We start from the raw sequence: 21,407 nt of genomic DNA, 5'->3' as shown, positions 1-21,407 counted from the left end.
GGGTGCAAAATTATACATATTCATCAGTCTCTTTTTAAGGGTCAAAGTATAATGTGGCCCAATGCAAACAAATTTCTTTTAACACACAAGACTAATGTTTAGAAGTCAAGACACTCAGATGTTTGCTAAAAATGAAAGCAGCGATGAGTAGGAGGCTCTGAAACCTTTCCATCCCCACTCATGCCCTAGTGCAAGGCTTGGAAGCCCACATGTGGGGCTTCAGAACCGGCAGGGATGGCTACGTCGTCACTGCCCGCTCCTGCGTCACATTCTAGCAGTCTGAGCAAGCCTTGGTGGTAACTTAGCTGAAAGTTACTTCATTCACGGAAGTAATACCAGGCCCAACCAGGACCACCAACCAGCCCCAAAATTTCTACAAAGAAGGTCTTCATACTTGGGAGTCTTCTCTCCAGGGAGGGGTTGGTTGAGAACGGTGGGCTTGGATGGTGGTGCTGGAGCGGCCTCCTGGGAGGAGTTGAGGCCTGCGCTGGGCTCAGTACACTGGCTGTCCTCCTCCAAGACCAATCTGCTTATTGTCATGCGCTTGTTCTTGGGCTGCAGTTCCGAGCCACCCTCACCCTCAGCTGGGGCTGAACTTTCATTATCATCTTTTCTGGGTCTCTTGTTTTTGAGGGCTGGTGATGCTGGGGAAGCTTGAGTAGGAAGAACCAGATCCTTCTGGTCCAGTTTTGCAAAGGCTGCCTCAGAATCCTGTGCACCAGACAGAGTCTTGAAAGCTGCTTTCAGAGTCATCATTCCAATGGTGGTTGGAGGATTCCGTAGCTGCCTGCAAATAAAGCATAGGCACAAAGATCTTTTTCACCACTGTTGATGTTCATCCAAATGGCCACAAATTTTTTGACATTTGAAGCTTCAAATTAGACACAGGACTCCTCCAGCTGAGGAGGCTTTAAATGTAATATGTAAGTTGTATTATGAATTTAAAACTCCAAGTTAGGGAACCTTTATTTTACTTCTCATTTTTAGAGATAGAGTCTGGGTCTGTCCTAGACAGTAGATAGGACAGAGAGATAGGATACAGTGGCACGAACACAGCTCGCTGTATCCTAGAACTCCTGGGCTCAAGCGATCTGCCCACCTCGGCCTCCCAAAGTGCTGGGATTACAGGCGTGATCTACCACACCTGGCCTACAACACACTTACCAACAGGATCTTGAGAATTCTCAGAGTAAAAGACATGCCACAGTCTTGGAACAATGAGAAATTGCCTTTTAAAAACAAAGTTCATCTATCATTTGGAACAGTTAGTATGCTTTAGGGAAAAACTGTTAGGAGGGGGGCAAACTGGCAGCCAGCAGGCCAAATCCAGCTGGCAGTCTGTCTTGTAGTCTAAACCACATGAAAAAAAATTTTTTTAAGTGGATCAACTGTCAACATCCAAAAACTGGGAAATCTCACGGAAAACTCTGGACATCTCATATAAAAATCTGAGCACCTGAAGCCTGAGCATTCTTGGATACTCCCACAGAGCAACCACCACAAGAAGCGGAAAAGCAAATCCCCTGGTTCCTGGCCCCACGCCCTCAGCCTAGGTCCACTTTGTTCCTTTAGGTTTCCTACTGGGCCCTGAAAGGGCATCTAAGCTTGTAAGCCCTGCTTTAGGAACTGGTTTTGGGATTCGACTCACAGATCTGAATAGTGCTTCCTGAATGTATGAAGAGATTAGGTGTCCACAAGGAAGTACTGAGTCAATATGGGCGAGGCAAGGAGAGAGAAATGGTGAAAGAGCCTTTGAGGAACGGCCAATCAGAAAGTTGTCAGGGACCCCAGGTGTCCTGTCTCCTCATCTTCCCAGGGTGTGCTGTCTCCCACAGTGCCCTGTATGAGTAACCTCGTAACACGTTAGCAGGTCAGATCACCGAGAGGAACTGATCCTGCTCTAAGGAGGAGACTGCTTCCAGAGACCACCCCAGTGTTTTACCCAGGATCACAAGAGAGCATCTTCTTACCTTGTGGGTTCTCTGGGTGGCTTTTCCACAGGCCCTGGTGCTGGCTGTTTATCTTCCTTCCCTGTACTTGAGGCAGCGGACTCAGATTTCAAAGCCTTTTTGGCCATCTGGGAAAGGAAGGATGTCATCAGGAAGAAGAGGCCACAGAATTGCATTAATTCTCTGCTTCTTTCACCAAGAATATACTCAATATGCAAACAAGTTCACTTACAAATCCAATCTAGGCATAAAACGAAGGACATAAAATGGGAGAGAACTTATAAGACTTATAAATCTAGCTTTTTTTATTCAAACTTAAGATAACTAATAAATTTTTTTTGAGAGGGAGTCTTGCTCTGTCGCCCAGGCTGCAGTACAGTGGTACAATCTTGGCTCACTGCAACCTCCACCTCCTGGGTTCAAGCGATTCTCCCATCTCAGCCTCCCAAGTAGCTGGGATAATAGGCGCCCACCACCATGTCCGGTTAATTTCTGTATTTTAGTAGAGACGGGGTTTCATCATGTTGGCCAGGCTGGCCTCGAACTCCTGACCTCAAGTGATCTGCCTGCCTCTGCCTCCCAAAGTGCTGGGATTACAGGCATGAGCCACCATGCCTGGCAATAAATGTTTACACTAATATCTTCCAGTTTGTGTATAAAATTTTTTATAACTGTTTCTACAAATGTGTTGTCTTATTAACAACTATTTGAGAATCCTTATCCATATAACACAAAGAGCCCTGAGTAGGCAAATCTTGCTCTAACTCCATCTGTTCATCTGTCTCCCTCTGGCTTAAGTTTTAGACATTTCCAATCAGTCCAGTGTCATTCAGTTTCAGTTATGTTTATCTGTAATGTGTGGTGTCCTAAAAGCCAAGAGTTCTGTCCACACACAGACAGCAGCAGGATATTTTCCAGTTACCGGGAATGGAAAGGAAAGGACCCTAGGCCAGGCTCAACTATCTTGACACCTGCTCCCTGAATACCTCAAACTACCTGCTTATAAATAATCTGAGATTTGCCAAACGACTGCTAAGATCATGGACACTATCCTAATATGGTTTCTTCTGCCCAGGCTGAAGTGCAGTGGCACGACCACACCTCACTGGCAGCCTCAAGTGATCTTCCTACTTCAGCCTCCCAAGTAGCTGGGATTACAGGCACCCACCACTATACCTGGCTAATTTTTGTATTTTTTGTAGAGACGGGGTTTCACCATGTTGCCCAGGTTGGTCTTGAACTCCGGAGCTCAAGCAACCTGCCCACCCTGGCCTCCCAAAGTGCTGGGATTACAGGTGTGAACCACTGCACTCAGCCAAAGTCCTGGTTTCAAAAACAAAACAAAACCACTCTCACTCAGTGTTCCTTCATCACAGCCTCCCATCTATGACAGCCTGGGTCTAGTTCTTCCCTATGCTGTCCTGAGCCTCACTGCTTCCATTCTTTTATCTCTTTGATCCAATTAAAGAATGTTTTCATTTGGCTTCTTTTGACCTTATACTTTCAGTGACGCCTTTCTCCACACCATACCTTCTTCCTGTTAGCAACTCTATCGTACCATATCTACCAAACCACTCTTCCTCCAAACTTAGTTCACAAGTCATCGCCTTTGGGAACCACCATCGATTGTAAGCAAATGTTCTACTTCAGGCATGGCAGATTAACCATGTATAAAGGAGATAAAAATGACAGATGAGGGAGACCAGGTGTGTTCCATTTGCCTCTGCCAGTATCTATGCTTTTGTATTTTTATTTATTTATTTTTTGAGACGGAATCTCACTCTGCTGCCCAGGCTAGAGTGCAATGGCGCAATCTTGGCTCACTGCAATCTCCATCTCTTGGGTCCAAGCGATTCTCCTGCCTCAGCTTCCAAAGTAGCTGGGATTACAGGTGCCTGCTACCATGCCCAGCTAATTTTTATATTTTTAGTAGAGATGGGGTTTCACCGTGTTGTTCAGGCTGTTCTCGAACTCCTGACCTCAGGTGATCCACCCACCTGGGCCTCCCAAAGTGCTGGGATTACAGGCGTGAGCCATTGCGCCAGGCCTGCTTTTGCATTTATAAGGCATTTAATTAAGAAAGCTAGTGCACACAATTCAATGTCTTTTTCACACATCAACTCTTTCCACTTCAGCTATTCTGATTCCCTGCACATCCTCAAGCGCACACCATGGTTATGGGAGAAGGACCAAGGCGCACCGTGAGGAGGTAGGGCTCGGCGTCATCCAGGTGGCTCTCCAGGAAGCGCAGCATCTTCTGCTGGAAGGTCTCGTAGGAAAAGTTCTGGATGACAGGATGGGCCAAGTTCTTTTCTCGAATAATATTCAGGAGGTCATTTCTCAGCTTCTACACAATGGACCGATATTTGCAACATGAGAAAGCAGAACTCCAGTAAAAATTCAATGATGATGAGATGAGACAGACACTATGAGAACTTCTGCAATGCCGTCAATGCAAATCACTGGCACACATACAGGAAGGGAAGCCCAACACAAAGGACTGGTCAATAAATCAGGTTCAGCCACAGCAGGTTACTACGCAGCTATAAAAAACAGATGAAGAAGTTCCTTATGTGCTAACATAGAATGATTCCAAGATACAATATTAAGTGAAAAAAGCAATTTAGAAAAGTGTTCACATTAGTGGGTAGGATATGCTATGATGTGTGTGTATGAGAATGGGGAAAATGGATATACGTGGATGTCTGTATACACACACACACACACAATTTGCTTGCACACGCATAGAGGATCTTTGAAAGGATAAAAGAAAAAAAAAAAAAAGAAACTGGTTGCCTCTGAAGGGAAGAAGATGGCCGAGGGTCAGAGAGAATTTTCACCAAACTCTTTTGTTATACCTTTTGAATTCTGTATTATGTACATGTATTACCTTTTCAAATAATAAAATTTAAATTTATATAGAGGCCAGGTGCAGTGGCTTACACCTGTAATCCCAGCACTTTGGGAGGTCGAGATAGGCGGATCACTTGAGGTCAGGAGTTTGAGACCAGCCTGGCCAACATGCTAAAATCCCGTCTCTACTAAAAACACAAAAAAATTAGCCCAGCATGAAGGCACACGCCTGTAACTCCAGCTACTCCAGAGGCTGAGGCAAGAGAACTGCTTGAACCTGGGAGATGAAAGTTGCAGTAAGCCAAGATTGAGCCACTGTACTCCAGCCTGGGCAACAGAGCAAGACTCCATCAAAAAAAAAAAAAAAAAAAAAAGTATATAGAAGAAATGGTTGGGCATGATGATTCATGTAATCCCAGCACTTTGAGAGGCCGAGGTGGCAGGATCACTTGAGCTCAGGAGATCCAGACCAGCCTGGGCAACGTAAAGAGACGTTGTCTCTATAAAAAATTTTAAAAATTAGCCACGTGTGGTGGCATGCAGCTGTGAACCCAGCTACTGGGGAGGATGAGGTGGAAGAACTGCTTGAGCTCAGGAAGTTGAGGCTGCAGTGAACTGTAATTGCACCACTGCACCCCAGCCTGAGCAACAGAGCGAGACTCTGCCTCAAAAAAAATTTTTTTTTAAATGAATAAAAAGGAAGAAGAAAAAATAAAAGCAGGGGACCAACAGAACTTTTGACACCAGGAAACAGGTGCCATGTCCTCACCAAAGAAGCTTCCTCACATCTGCAGGATCAACATTTAATGTAAATAAAGTTAGAAGCATTACAACATTTGTCAGCTCCATACCTGGTGCTGATCATTTAAATCAATGGTCTGTTATAAAGCAGACAGAAATGAGGCAAGTGAAGAATTTATGTAAATTTCTCTAATGAAAACTAAATTTTGAAAAGCCAATCTTACAGTGAGTTATCTTGGATATAAAAGATAACTTGCTGCAGGTGTTACATGCTGAAAGGAGAATATTTAGGTAATATTCCTGACCAAGAACCCTTTCCTTGTTTCCCCCCAAAAAGCAATGAGATGAATGTAAGTCACAGGAGCAAAAATGTATCAAATTTACCTGAGTTGTGGGGTCCTTGGACATATGTTTTTTCAAAATTTTTGAAGCCTTTTCAAATTCTTTGTTTTTGATACAAATAATGACAGCCTAAAAAGGAGGGGAAAAACCTTTTTTTACTTTTGTAATGACAGGTGTAATCAGAATATCAAACATCAAAATAACTTTCTCTCACATTATATCAAATTCCTGTACTTAAAAACTAACAATTATTAAGCCAGGCACGGTGGCTCACACCTGTAATCCCAGCACTTTGGGAAGCCAAGGCGGGTGGATCATCTGAGGTCAGGAGTTCGAGACCAGCCTGACCAACATGGAGAAACCCCCATCTCTACTGAAAATACAAAATTTTCTGGGTGTGGAGGCGCATGCCTGTAATCCCAGCTACTCGGGAGGCTGAAGCAGAATTGCTTGAACCTGGGAGGTGGAGGTTGCAGTAAACCGAGATTATGCCACTGCACTCCAGCATGGGCAACAAGAGCAAAACTCCGTCTCAAAAAAAAAAACAAAAAACTACCTAACAATTATTGTTCAAGTGTTGTGAACCACTGGAAGCTGTCTCTTTCTGCTTGTAAGGTAGTCGCTTTTCAACAATACAATGGCTTTTGTTACATGGCTGATAGAGCAAAATCTGATCCCCTGGATTACAGACCATTTAACCAATTTCAATAGGGCCTCCTGAGGAAAGATGCAATGGACAGGAGTCATTCTAGGTCCTAGTAATTTCAGGTCCCCAGAACAATTGATTCTGTTCTTTTTGGATGCAAAAGCTTTAAAGCAAGGGGGGGATGAGGGAGGGAGGATATAGTGTAGGGGGAAAAAAAGGGATTTGCTGACCACAGAGTTCTGCTAGTTCCATTCTGGAAAGGCCTGAGGCCAGTTCTGTAGGAGAATGAAAGGACAACCCCTTAGTACCATAAACCCCCAGCTGGCAACTTCCATTAAAGCACCTAGGGAACTACTGAAGCCAACAAACCCGGGTCATTCACAAGCAGCAAATAAAAAGGGCAAAGTTCCAGGTAAGATAAGGTGTCATCAGTCACAGAGAGAAAGAAGAGTCCTTCCATAAAGAAACCTCAAGAGAATATACAGAGGAAAAGTAACAGTGACTGAACATTTACAAGGAAGTTATAATATACATGAACATTTTTAAAAATTAGAAGAGCCAAGAAAACATTGGGAGTATCTGAAGTTATATGATAGAATAAAGCAGCTACCTCAAATCCTGTCTGAGAGAGACACAGATTCTTTAAAAAGACCACCATACAAAAAAAGGCAAGCCGGCTGGGTGTGGTAGCTTACAACTGTACAACTGTATTCCCACACTTTGGGAGGCCAAGGTGGGAGGATCACTTGAGCTCAGGAGTTTGAGACCAGCCTGGGGAACACAGGGAGACCCTGTCCCTCCCCCCGAAAAAAACCACCTAGCCAGGCATGTTGGTGTGTGCCTGTGGTCCCAGCTACTCAGGAGGCTGAGGTAGGAGCATCACTTGGGTCTGGGAGATCAGGGCTACAGTGAGCCGAGATTGCACCACTGCACTCCAGCCTGGGCAACAGAGAGAGACTCCGTCTCAAACAACAACAACAACAAAAAAGCCCTCAGTATGTAGGACTTTTTTTTAAAGGATGTAGTCTTGAGCTTGCCTCCTTTCACGCTGTATAATGGCTTTAAGGTCCATCCATGTTGGTGCACTGTCAATAGTTCACTTTTTCTTGTTGTTGAGCAGTATTCCATTCCATGAATGTACTATAGTTTATACATTCATCCACTGAAGGACATTTGAGATGTCTGCAATTTATGGTTATTATAAATAGAGATGCTAAAACATTCATGTACAGGTTTTGATACGAATAGAACTTCTCATTTCTCTACGGTAAATACCCAAGGATAGGATTGCATGGTCTTATTAGGATTGCATGGTCTTATGGAAAATGTGTTAGTAAGAAATGGCCAAACTACTTTCTGGAGTAGCTGTATCATTTCGCATTCCCATCAGCAATGTATGAGAGTTCCAGTTGCTCCACATCCTCACTAGCGCTTTTAAAAACATAGGCTGAGTGTGGTGGCTCATGCCTATGATCTCAACACTTTAAACGGCCAAGGTAGGAGGATCATTTGAGCCCAGGAGTTCAAGTCCAGTGTGGGCAACATAATGAGATCCCATCTCTATTTAAAAAACAAACAAAAAGTGTACATACTTACGTACAACATGATGTTTTGAAATATGTAACTAGCACTTTTTAGAGTATTTTTTTATTGATTTTTCTTGAGATAGGGTCTATATCACCCAGGCTGAACTCAAACTCTTGGCCTCAAGCAATCCTCCCACCTCAGGTGCCCAAGTAGCAGGGATTACAGGCATGTGACACCAGGTCCCACTATCAGTATTTTTTAAAGTTCAGCCATTCTAATCAGTATTTGAATCTACTGTGGTTTTAATTTGTATTTCCTTAATGAGTAAATAATGTTGAACATCTTTTCATGTAACTTTTTTTTTGTCATCTATATTCTGTATAGTATAAGTACTGTAACTTTCTCATAATTCTTAAAATTGGGTAGTATGAGTTCAACTTTTCCTTTCAATATAACACTTTTTGGTTATTTTAATTCCTTTGCCTTTCCATACAAATTTTAGAATCAGTCATTCTGCATCTATAGAAAATCATGCTGAGGCCGGACAGGGTGGCTCAAATCTGTAATCCCAGCACTTTGGAAGGTTGAGGTGGGAACATCACTTGAGCCCAGGTGTTCAAGACCAGACTGCGCAACATGGGAACATAGGGAGACTCCATCTTTACCAAAAACAAAAAAAATTAGCAAGGCAAAGTGGCACATGCCTGTGGTCCCAGTTACTCTAGAGGGTAAAGTGGGAAGAGCACCTGAGCCCACGAGGTGAAGGCTGCAGTGAGCCATGATCATGCCACCACATTCCAGCCCGGGTGACAGAGTGAGACCTTGTCTCATTTAAAAAAAAAAAAAACTACCCCCCCTACACACAGAGAGACAAAGAAAAGAAAGAAAATCCTGGCCGGGTGCAGTGGCTCACAGGTATAATCCCAGCAAGCACTTTGGGAGGCCGAGGCGGGCGGATCATGAGGTCAGGAGATCAAGACCATCCTAGCTAACACAGTGAAATCCTGTCTCTACTAAAAATACAAAAAAAAGAAATTAGCCGGGCACGGTGGCAGGTACCTGTAGTCCCAGCTACTCAGGTGGCTGAGGCAGAAGGATGGCGTGAACCCAGGAGGTGGAGCTTATAGTGAGTCAAGATCGTGCCACTGCACTCCAGCCTGGGCAACAGTGCAAGACTCCGTCTCGAAAAGAAAAGAAAAGAAAATCCTGCTAGGCTGGGTGTGACGGCTCACGCCTGTAATCCCAGCACTTTGGGAGGCCGAGGTGGGCGGATCGCCTGAGGTTGGGAGTTTGAGACCAGACTGGCCAACATGGTGAAAACCCATCTCTACTAAAAACACACAAAAATTAGCCAGGTGTCATGGGACGCACCTGTAAACCCAGCTCCTCAGGAGGCTGAAGCATGAGAATCGCTTGAACCTAGGAGATGGAGGTTGCCGTGAGCTGAGATTGTGCCACTGCACTCCAGCGTGGGCAACAGAGCAAGACTCCATCTCAAAAAAAAAAAGAAAATCCTGCTGAGATTGTGACTAGAATTGTATTAACTCTATAGATCAATGGGAGATAAGTGACATCTTAATTCATGTCTTCTAATCCGTGAACATGGTATGTCTTTTCATTCAGTCTTAATTTCTTTTTTTTTCTTTTTTGAGATGAAGTCTTCCTCTGTCGCCACACTGGAGTGCACTGGCGCAATCTCAGCTCACTGCAACCTCCACCTCCCGGGTTTAAGCGATTCTCCTACCTCAGCTTTCCAAGTAGCTGGGATTATAGGCGCACACCACCACACGCAGCTAATTTTTGTATTTCTAGTAGAGACAGGGTTTCACCGTGTTGGCCAGGATGGTCTCAATCTCTTGACCTCATGATCTGCCCACCTCAGCCTCCCAAAGTGCTGGGATTAGAGGTGTGAGCCACCATGCCTGGCCTTAGTTTCATCAGCATTTTACATGTTTCCACATACAGTTCCTTCACATTTTGCTAGACTTACATGTATTTATTTTTCCTTCTGTTTCGGAGCCATTGTAAATGGCAATGTTTTGGTAATTTCATTTTGAATTGATCACTGCTAGTATATGGAAATATGACTGACTTTTCCTTTCTTACTTTAAAATGCTGTTTTTATGTGATGTATGACTGATTTTCGGGTTGGTCTTGCTAAACTTACAGGATTTTTTTTTTTTTTTTTGTATACTTCATGGGATCTCTACATAGTCCTGCCATCTGCAAAAAGAAATAATTTTATTATTTCCTCTCCATTCTGTACGCTTTTTCGTCCTTGCCTTATTGCACTGGTTAGGTCTTTCAGTATGATGTTGAATACAAGTGGTGAGCACTCCAATTTTTACCATTACGAACATCAGCTGTGGGCTTTTTGTAGACACCTTTTATCAGGTTGAGGAAGTTCCCTTCATTCCTAGTTTGCTAAGTGTTTTTTTTTTTTTTTTTTTTTTTTTGAGACGGAGTCTCGCTTTGTCGCCCAGGCTGGAGTGCTGTGGCCAGATCTCAGCTCACTGCAAGCTCCGCCTCCCGGGTTCATGCCATTCTCCTGCCTCAGCCTCCCGAGTAGCTGGGACTACAGGCGCCCGCCACCTCGCCCGGCTAATTTTTCATATTTTTTAGTAGAGACGGGGTTTCACCGTGTTAGCCAGGATGGTCTCGATCTCCTGACCTCGTGATCCGCCCGTCTCAGCCTCCCAAAGTGCTGGGATTACAGGCTTGAGCCACCGCACCCGGCCATGCTAAGTGTTTTTATCATGAACTAATGTTGAATTTTGTCAATTTCAGCATCAATTTATACGATCATACGGTTTCTCTCTTAATATGGTGGACTACACTGATTGATTTTCAAATATAGTGAAGCAGCCTTGCTTTCCTGGACTTTGGTTTTCCCCACTCTGTCACACACTAACTGCATCTGCATCCAGGGCCAAGCAGCAGGACAGACAGTGGAGGAAGGCTATGGAATTTGTTCCATGTTCTGGGGATCACAGCCCCTTTGGTGAGACAAAGAGTTCTCCTCCCTCAGTTTTAGGTGCGTTCCCTGTTGCCACTGTCATTGCTAGGCAGCTGCTGCCACCAGGATAGTACTGCCTGGGGGCCAGGGCAAGAAAGAAAGGAAAAAAGAGAAAAAATTGGGATTTCTTTCACCATCTCTGACCCTTAAGAGATCCTTCCTTGCCCCTCAGACCAGAAAGAGAAAGCTTCTCTTGGTGCTCTTTCCGTTCACATCTGGAGAGAATTTCCAGGTTTCAGATTGCCTTTGAGGCTGGGCTGGGTGATACCAGAGAAGGAAAAAATGGTAAACTATTCATCACTGGTTTGGTGGAACTTCAAATTCTGGTCTCCTTCCCCATATGCCTATTTCCAGATAGAATCCTCAGATAGCTACTCCATGCATTCTGTCCAAGACTTATAATTACATTAAGAGGGAGAGATAGAAGAGAGTATGTTTACTCTATGTTCCCCAGAATTGGAACACATATCCTTCTATATTTAATGTGTGAAACAAGAAAGGAAATATGAATGCTTTCAAATTGAAATGTAGAAGTCTGCTTCAAAGGTTGTGCTATGAGCTTATCTTTTAAAACTATGTATTAGTTTCCTGTGGGGGAAAAAATTTAAAAAGATGAATCACTGCTTTTTCACCTGGCAATTTTCAGAAACAAGTATAGCTTCAGGCCGGGCGCGGGGGCTCACGCCTGTAATCCCAGCACTTTGGGAGGCCAAGGTGGGGGATCACGAGGTCAGGAGATCGAGACCATCCTGGTTAACATGGTGAAACCCTGTCTCTACTAAAAATACAAAAAAATTAGCCGGGTGTGGTGGCAGGCTCCTGTAGTCCCAGCTACTCGGGAGGCTGAGGCAGGAGAATGGTGTGAATCCCGGAGACAGAGCTTGCAGTGAGCCAAGATTACACCACTGCACTCCAGCCTGGGCAAAAGAGCGAGACTCTGTCTCAAAAAAAAAAAAAAAAATTAAGTATAGTTTCTTCTCTTACGTATTTGTTACGGTTTTTAGGGAATAAGCAAGATCAGTGGTCTCTGGGTAAGTTAAATAAAAGATTTTCAAAATAGGTGAGGTAGGTTTATGTTGGGAAGAAATGCCAGAAAGCACATATATTAAGAGGAAGAGAAGACGACCAAAACTCAAAGAACTGAAGAATAAAGAAAAGATGCAAAAAGAAGCAAGGCTGTTCTGGGAAGTAGCAATGTTTAAAAAGCCTCAACAAATATTTTTGTTTCAAAAATTAAAGTTCTAAAAGAGTGTATCTGATATACAAGCACCCCAAATACGGTAAGGCCCCCAAAGAACATCAAGCTGCTGTTGCCAAAGGTGCAAGGAAGAATACTACACAGTAAAAAGCAACAAGTAAATGCTTCATGGACATGCTATATGTGTTGCTATCCCTTGTTCTCCAAAGAAACCTAATTGATCAATCTCTCCTTTAGTTATGAAGAGAAAACAAATATAGTCTTTTTTTTTTTTTTTTTTTTTTTTTGAGGTGGAGTCTCGCTCTGTCGCCCGGACTGGAGTGCGGTGGCCAGATCTCAGCTCACTGCAAGCTCCGCCTCCCGGGTTTACGCCATTCTCCTGCCTCAGCCTCCCGAGTAGCTGGGACTACAGGCGCCCGCCACCTCGCCCAGCTAGTTTTTTTGTATTTTTAGTAGAGACGGGGTTTCACCGTGTTAGCCAGGATGGTCTCGATCTCCTGACCTCGTGATTCGCCCGTCTCGGCCTCCCAAAGTGCTGGGATTACAGGCTTGAGCCACCGCGCCCGGCCTAGAAAACAAATATAGTCTTGATATAATTAACAGCTTGCAAAAGCAGGTCTCAAATTTTTGGTCTCAGGATTCTTTTATATTCCTCTTAAAATGTTAATGCAGACCTTCAAAGAGCTTTCTGTTTATGTAGGTTATATTAGTTGATATTCACTGTATTAGAAACATAAAACAGAAAATTTAAAATATTTATTAATTCATTAAAAAATAACAATAAACTCATTACAGGGTAACATAAATGACATCTTTATGAAAAATTACGGCATTTACTAAGATAAAAGTTTAATGAGAAGAGTAGCATTGTTTTTCATTTTGAAAATCTCTTTAATATCTGGTTTAATATAGAAGATAGCTAGATTCTCACAACTGCTTCTGTACTCAATCTGTTGTTATGTGTTGTTTCGGTAGAGGGCTTTTTTTTTTTTTTTTTGAGACAGAGTTTTGCTCTGTCGCCCAGGCTGGAGCGCAGTGGTGTGATCTCAGCTCACTGCAGCCTCCCCACCTCCTGGGTTCAAGCGATTTTCATGCCTCAGCCTCCCGAGTGGCTGGGATTACAGACTCGTGCCACCACACCTGGCTAATTTTTGTATTTTTAGTAGTGACAGGGTTCACCATATTGGCCAGTCTGGCCTCAAACTTCTGACCTCAAGTAATCCACCCATCTTAGCCTCCCAAACTGCTGAGATTACAGGCATGAGCCACCATGCCCCACCCGTGGTAAAGGCATTTAAAAAAATCTGGCTGTATACATATACGAAGTTGAAAATGGAGGAGTACTTTAATAGCTTTTTCAGAAAACTGTGGCTACTCTTGTTTGATTCTACACAAAACCGTAGTAAGTAAACTTTTCTTAATCTGCCACATTAAAATTCATCAGTCAGCCGGGCGTGGTGGCTCACTCCTGTAATCCCAGCACTTTGGGAGGCCAAGGTGGGTAGATCATGAGGTCAGGAGTTCAAGACCAGCCTGGCCAAGATGGTGAAACCCCATCTCTACTAAAAATACAAAACTTAGCCAGGTGTGGTGGTGGGCGCCTGTAATCCCAGCTACTCGGGAGACTGAGGTGGAGAACTGCTTGAATCCAGGAGGCAGAGCTTGCAGTGAGCCGAGATCGTGCCACTGTACTCCAGCCTGGGTGACAGAGAGAGACGCCGTCTCAAAACAAAAAACATAAAAAATAAAAAATAAATTCATCAGTCTATCTTGTAGTTTAAACAGATATTTCATCTATGAATGATTTTGTAATAGCATGCATTGGTCATCTGGAAAATACTGGTTCATTGAGTTACGAAGATCTTCAAATGTTGGCACATTCATTAAATTTTTTTTTTTTTTTTTTTTTTTTTTTGAGACGGAGTCTCGCTCTGTCGCCCAGGCTGGAGTGCAGTGACACGATCTCGGCTCATGGCAACCTCCCCCTCCCGAGTTCAAGCAATTCTCCTGCCTCAGTCTCCCGAGTAGCTGGGATTACAGGTGCCTATCACCACGCCTGGCTAATTTTTTTTGTATTTTTAGTAGAGATGAGGTTTCACCATGTTGGCCAGTCTGGTCTCAAACTCCTGACCTCAGGTGATCTACCCACCTTGGCCTCCCAAAGTGCTGGGATTACAGGCATGAGCCACCACGCCCAGTCTAAAAATATTTTTTAAAAGTCAGTTGTTAATATTACCAGTCTTCAGAAAAGACTAAGTATTGGGAAGCTATCAAGCACACGAATACAAGTTTTCCAAAATTCTATTTTTCACTTGAAAGCTTAAACTTTATAATTGGCAACAAATACTGTCACTTGTTTTATGTGACAGGTTTGCTTTACTCATTCTCAAGAAAATGACTGCCAAATACCCAAGTGTGAACAACTATAATTTGACAGTTGTTCTTTCAGGTAAAATAGTATTCCATAAAAAAAGCAGCTAGTTCAGCATGCAACTCCAATAACAACACAAGTACTTTTCCTGGTAACCATCATGTTTTGGTATGTGGCAGAAACATTTTAGGCATACTTCCTCTTTTCTTTTTTTTTTTTGACAGGGTCTTCACTCTGTTGTCCAGGCTCCAGTACAGTGGTGTGATATCAGCTTACTCCAACCTCCACCTCCTGGGCTCAGGTGATCCTTCTGCCTCAGCTTCCCAAGTAGCTGGCACCACAGGTGCACACCACCACACCTGGCTAATTTTTTGTAATTTTGTAGAGACAGGGTTTTACTGTGTTACCCAGGCTGGTCTGGAACTCCTAGGCTCAAGCAATCCGCTCACATCAACCTCCCAAAGTGTTGGGATTACAGGTATAAGCTACTGCACCTGGCCCATACTTTCTACTTCATCACACAAAATACTGAAAAGATGTTTACTCACGGCTCCAGAGTTAATAAAATTAATCCAGTTTTTGCCGCTTTACCAAAGACATTCTTTCTGTTTAAAATTTTTTTTTTTTTAATGGGAGTTCTGGGCTTTTAAACAACTGTGACTAACACTTTGTGTTTTTTGTTTTTTGTGTTTTTTAAGACAGTCTCACTCTGTTGCCCAGGCTGGACTGCAATGGCGTGATCTCGGATCACTGCAAGCTCCGCCTCCCAGGTTCACGCCATTCTCCTGCCTCGGCCTCCTGAATAGCTGGGACTACAGGTGCCCGCCACCACGTCCGGCTAATTTTTTGTATTTTTAGTAGAGACGGGGTTTCACCACGTTAGCCAGGATGGTCTCGATCTCCTGACCTCGTGATCCACCCGCCTCCGCCTCCCAAAGCACTGGGATTACAGGCATGAGCCACCGCACCCGGCCAACTGTAACTAACATTCTTAATTAAAATCGGTAGTTTTTAAAAAATCGTGGCAGTGAAGAATACAATGACTACTAGTACAATTACTACCATCTTGATCATGCTAAGAAATCACCCATTTTACTCATCCTTGCTTTTTGCACCATCGATGCAAATGCCAATGAACTGAAAAAGTCAAATAATGTTTTGGTTCTGTTTATGAAAACAGTTTTGACCTCATGGCCTCTCCGAAAGGGCCCTGGGGACCGCCAGAGATCCCTAGACCATGCACTGAGAGTTCTAACTTAACAAATAACTTACTTGATAAACTTTGAGAAAGATTCAATATACTTTTAAATAAACTGTTTTGGCACTTTACAAAGCTTAAATGCATCAATAAGGCTCACTGAACCTAGGCGTCTGTGGAATTTTCCCGAGGATGACCACTAACAGGTTCTGTGACTCTAAATGAGAAACTTTTACAAAGTAAATTGAAGAGGTGGATAACATAATATCATTTAACAACTAGGAGATCAAGGTAATTGTGTTTGCCAACCTCAAAGGCAGCCCCCAATGTGCCTCACCTCTTGCGGAATCCCATTCACACACACTATCAGAGTGAGTCTAGTCTATATGACCAAGAGCATATGGCAGAAGAGATAATGTGTCACTTCCAAGATGAGACTATACAAGAATGAGGCTTCACCCTTGGGGTCTTGTCTCTTGCATGATTTGCTCTAGGAAAAGAAAGCTGCCATGTTGCAAGCAGCCCCATCTGTGGAGAGGCCAGGAGCTGAAGTGTCTAGCCAACAGCCAGTAAGAAAGTGAGTCTTGTTAACAACTATGCGAGTATGGAAGCAGTTGAGTCTTGAAATGACTGCAAACCTAGCTGACAAGCTTGACTGTAACCTCATGAGAAACCCTGAGCCAAAACCACTCAGTTAAACCACTAACAGACTCCTGATCCTCAGAAATTGAAAGATAATATTAACTGTTTTGAGCTGCTTAGTCTTGGAGTAATTTGTTACACCGCAGTAACAATAAGCATAAGATCTAGTACCCGGTGGAGACTGGAAAAGCAGAACAGAGTCAACGTAAGAAAATGGTTGACTACTTTAAGAGAGCTTAGATTTTTCTAATAAATTTTTCCTAATAAACCAACCAAATAAGGAGATCTATGAGCGTAAATAATAATAATAAAAAATGTGCAGCTGAAAGATGAAAGCCCACAAAGACTCTTCCAGAAGAGGGGTCCAGATGGCAAATCTACAGCCTTTGAGTCTAAAGGAGTTGCTACAGGTTGAGCATCCTAAATCTGAAAATCCAAAATCTGAAATGCTCCAATGAGCATTTCCTTTGAGCGCCATGTTGGCACTCAAAAAGTTTCAGATTTGAGGGCATTTGGATTTCAGATTTTTGGATTTGGGATGCTCAACCTAAATTTAATGCAAATATTCCAAAATCTGAAAAAAATCTGAAATCCAAAACACTTCTGGTCCCAAGCATTTTGGATGAGGGATACTCAATCTGTACTTAATAGAAGTGAAATGAATTACTCTGAACAGGTACCCATTCAAAAGATCCTTAACCATCCTGAAAGCAGGCATAAATTTCTCCTCCCTTGATAATGTCTTTTCTGGCATATGCCCCCCAAACCCAAACCTGAATTTCCTATACCAAAAATGTATTCCTGGAATTATTCTTCTTTGGAAATGACTAATATCTAAGCAGTTTTTATAAGACCAAAAGTAGTATCTGCCCAAGGTCCTTAACTGAATAAATAAACTATGTGCACCTCATGCACATTAGTTGTTTTTCAATAGGATACCCAAGTACTTTGTACACAGCCAAGAGACAGAAGGTCTTCCTTGCTAAGCAAGGTTTTCTCTTCCTCCCCCACCCCCATCTTTGGGATTCCATCCTTTCAGGGGTGCTCTTTTCTTAACCATTTCCCTATTTTCTACCACCAGGGCAATGCTTAGCTGATGTTTTCCATCTTCACCTCTGCATCTGCTTCCACACCCCCCAGCCTTGGTTTTGAGGGAAGAAAAATCTTTTTCTGACTGGTTCCCACAGCCACTTCTATGTCTTAAACTAAAATAACTTCTACCATTTGAAGCTACCTGAGCCACAACACAGTGACAATCCCAAATTCCTAGACACTCCATTAGCTTTTTTCTTGAATTCAAGAACACTGCCTGTGCCAACCTTCTATCATTCTTCTACCATTACTATTTTGCTAGCTGGCTCATTATCTCAGCACCTCTGATTCTAATCTTTCTGTTCAAAAGGGAAGTTCTCTAAGCCCCTCTTTCTGCAGACAGAAAGAACTCAAAGTCAGTACCACATTTTCCAAGGCCCCAGCTTATCTCCTTGGTTTATTATAAACAAGGGTGACCAAACCCCAGGCCAGAGTTACTTAAGGGCCTTGCAGAGTGCTCCCGAATGGTGCAATAACCTCCAAAATGTCAGTGCTTCAATGCCAAAGCCACAAGGAAGACCACCCAAATCACAAAAGCTGCGCACCTGCCATGACTTCCCAAGCCTAGGTGGGAAAGGGGACACCTGAAGAGATAACGTCTGTGTGTGTGCTTTCTTGCTTGCTCAGTCTCTCCCCATTCCTGTTTTCCTCTACCCCACACAGGAAAAAGTAAGTGCTGTATCCTCAAAGACCCCTGATTTTTGGTCAAAGAAAAAAGAAATAAAAATAGAGCCTTACAGCCTCCTTGACCAGTTTTCTACTGGATTCGACCACTGCTTCTGTCAGTGTAAATTCCGTTTTAATCATCTCCAGCACATTGATAGCTGATTCCAGTGGTGTGAGCTCAGCCTCCATATCAAAGGAACAGTCTAGGACAAAGCACAGTTTCCATTTTAAGCTCTTTTCTAAGAGCAAAAAAGTTATGTCCAAAAATGATATATACTTATGGAACTGGAGCATGCAAATATGGTAAGATTTGCATTTAATTTTTTGACACATTTGCTACAGGTTGACATACACGATAAGGGTCCAAATTCAAATCAATGAATTTAACGTGACCATTTTTTAACACCCGTCAAGACAGGCAAAAAAATTACTTTTAAATACATGCATTTACCTCTCAAATTCAGAATACACTCATCCTCCTCAGATACGAGTGGCAAGAAACTGACAACAGTTAAATAGCTTTCAAGTTAAATTCAGAGGGGAAAAATGTACTTCTACTCTGAAAAACACTCTACCATGGGGGAAAAAAGATGTCCACATGAACATAACTCACTTTAGATATGAGCAAAGTTGGGGTGAGCAACTAACAGGTGGGAGAAGATTTTTAAAAAAACACAGAAAAGCAGCCAAGACAACCTTAACCGGAGAAAACTAGAGCCAGAAAACAGACCCATCGTAGAATGGAAAAGACCACTCTGATGGAAACTATCGCACTTTAACCTGGAATCCTTCAGTTCCAGATATAAGTTTGAAAACAAAACGCTACGCAAGTAAACCCAGAGAAGAACACAAAAATAGCCATACCTAAATTTTCCCCTTCTTCAATGCGCGACAGACACTGCATAACCCGCAGCAATCGGGACACGGTGTGCTCCTTCCCCAAGGGCCTGACGAGCAAAGCTGGGAAAGAAGACATCGTTGGCTGGGCGACCCCCAGTCTCGACCCCCGGGGCCCCCCGACCCCCTTCCTCGGCGCTCCAACCCCCTTCCCCCGGCCCGGCCCTCACCCTGCATGATGTCCCGGATCTGTCTGAAGTCCCCGTACCGGCTACCCCGAAAGGCCCGCAGCGCCTCGTGGAAGTAGAACTTGAGCACCCAGCGATTGACTGCCTCTTCCAGCCGTGCCTCCCCCGCGCCGCGCTCCGCCGGGCCCCCCAGCCCCGGCTCGTGGCGCCCCCGCCGGGCCCGCCCGCTACTGCGGGACGCCCGCCTGCCAGCTGCCCGCCCGCTGCCGTCGCTGCTCCCGCCTCCTCCCGCCATCGCGTCCGATCGCCGCGCGCCCTCCCCGCCCTCCCGGCCGGGCCGCTTCCTCGGCTGTGACGCCGCCGGGTCACGCACGACGCCCGGGCCGGAAGCGGGGCCCGCCGTCCCGGCTCCCGCGGCCATGATAGGAACAGCGTTCCGATCCGCCCGCGGGCTTCTGGGAGGGAAAGGACCGGAGGGCCCGGCCCCCTTCTCAGACGCCGTAGTTCCCGATGTGCCGGCCGCAATGCCTCCTGGGGCTAGAAGTCCACGCCGCCCAGGCCGGTGAACCCGGCGGGGTTTGCAGTCAACTTGGCTCCGAATTTACAGAAAACAGCTACTATGCTAGGGACGCGGAACAGTGTATTAGAGACTGAAAAACAGGCCGGGCTCGGTGGCTCACGCCTGTAATCCCAGCACTTTGGGAGGCTGAAGCGGGTGGATCACCTGAGGTCGGGAGTTCGAGACCAACCTGACCAACATGGAGAAACCCCCATCTCTACTAAAACTACAAAATTAGCCGGCGTGGTGGCGCATGCCTGTAATCCGAGCTACTCGGGAGGCTGAGGCAGGAGAATCGCTTGAACCCAGGAGGCGGAGGTTGCGGTGAGCCGAGATCGCGCCATTGCACTCCAGCCTGGGCAACAAGAGTGAAACTCCGTCTCAAAAAAAAGAAAAGAAAAGAAAAAAAAACCAAATATGTGCAACTTATTAAACACTGAAAATTGTGGAAAAGAGCATACACAGAGGAAAGTCTTTAAACAAATTTGCATTTTAACAAATACTATAATTATAAAGCAAAGACCAGTGTGATATCAAGAAATAGAATGCACCTGGCAACCCAGAAACCTCTAGACGTATACTGTTTGTAATCACAAAAATAACACATTTTGTTGTAGAACAATTAGAAAAATGAGCAAAAGGACCACCCATAGTCCCATAGAGGGTCTGAGTCACTTTCAGGTATGTCTGATACTCTTGGAATTCACCAACCGGCACTTGACCAAATGGAGAAGAACCTCCAGCTCAGACTTTAGTTCAGGATGGTGGTTGTGGGTGCCTCTTCCTGAGAGGCCCAGTAACTGGTCTAGCTTCAAAGGTTGTCCTACCAGCCCCACTAGTCTGGAACCAGCAAAGATCCAGTTTGGGGCCACTCAAAGACAACTCAGAAGGGTAGATGGCCATGTCCTTGAGGATGTGAATCCCATGCTGAACCTTTGAATTAATTATATCAGGACCATAATATGTATAGTATCCTGGAAAGCCAAAAGTTCCATGAGGTACACGTTCCAGGATGAGAGAAGAGGCCTCTAGGTCTGACTGATCTTTGGTGATCATGGCTGATTTTCCATTCCAGCCTGCTTGCCTTAACCAGGAGCCAAATCACCTGCCTTTATTTTAATTTTTTTGAGACAGTTTCACTCTGTAATGCAGGTTGGAGTGCAGTGGCACAATCATGCTCACTGCAGCCTTGAACTCCTGGGCTCAAGTGATCCTCCTGCCTCAGCCTCCCAAGTAGCTAAGACTACCAGCATGTGCCACTATGCCTGGGTAATTTGAAGTTTTTTTTTGTAGAGTTAGGGGTCTTGCCGTGTTGTCCAGGCTGGTCTCAAACTCCTGGCCTGAAGCACTCCTCCCACTTTGGTTTCCTAAAGTGCTGGGGACTTCAGGGTTGAGCTACTGTGCCTGGTGCCAAATCACTTGCCTTTCAATTCTAACTTTTTTTTTTTTTCTGAGACAGTCTTGTTCTGTTGCCCAGGCTGGAGTACAGTGGCACAATCATGGCTCACTGCAACCTCTGCCTCCCGGGTTCAAGTGATTCTCCTGCCTCAGCCTCCCGAGTAGCTGGGATTACAGACGTGTG

The 21,407-nt window shown here is 44.3% G+C and overlaps 1 protein-coding gene across 3 annotated transcripts in view; it reads right to left on the bottom strand.

The window, feature by feature from the left end:
• TERF2 (telomeric repeat binding factor 2) overlaps window positions 1–19,702 on the bottom strand; it is a 33,137-nt gene extending 13,435 nt beyond the window's left edge. The window contains exons 1-7 of one of the 3 annotated variants that reach the window (XM_030924867.1): window positions 19,309–19,702; window positions 19,106–19,201; window positions 18,314–18,444; window positions 5,928–6,014; window positions 4,150–4,296; window positions 1,971–2,077; window positions 395–787 (exon numbers count right to left, since the gene is read on the bottom strand). In XM_030924867.1, the coding sequence (XP_030780727.1) occupies window positions 395–787; window positions 1,971–2,077; window positions 4,150–4,296; window positions 5,928–6,014; window positions 18,314–18,444; window positions 19,106–19,201; window positions 19,309–19,687 (1,340 nt within the window). In that variant the 5' untranslated portion in view covers window positions 19,688–19,702. The remainder of the gene's footprint in view (window positions 1–394; window positions 788–1,970; window positions 2,078–4,149; window positions 4,297–5,927; window positions 6,015–18,313; window positions 18,445–19,105; window positions 19,202–19,308) is intronic. The other 2 variants (XM_030924866.1, XM_030924868.1) reach the window with 2 other exon arrangements.
• Window positions 19,703–21,407: the final 1,705 nt, after the last annotated feature.

Source organism: Rhinopithecus roxellana, chromosome 20 (assembly GCF_007565055.1).
Source record: "Rhinopithecus roxellana isolate Shanxi Qingling chromosome 20, ASM756505v1, whole genome shotgun sequence".
Taxonomy (NCBI): Eukaryota; Metazoa; Chordata; class Mammalia; order Primates; family Cercopithecidae; genus Rhinopithecus; species Rhinopithecus roxellana.
Note: the sequence above shows the minus strand (reverse complement) of the source record. Positions and strands in the feature narration are given on the sequence as shown.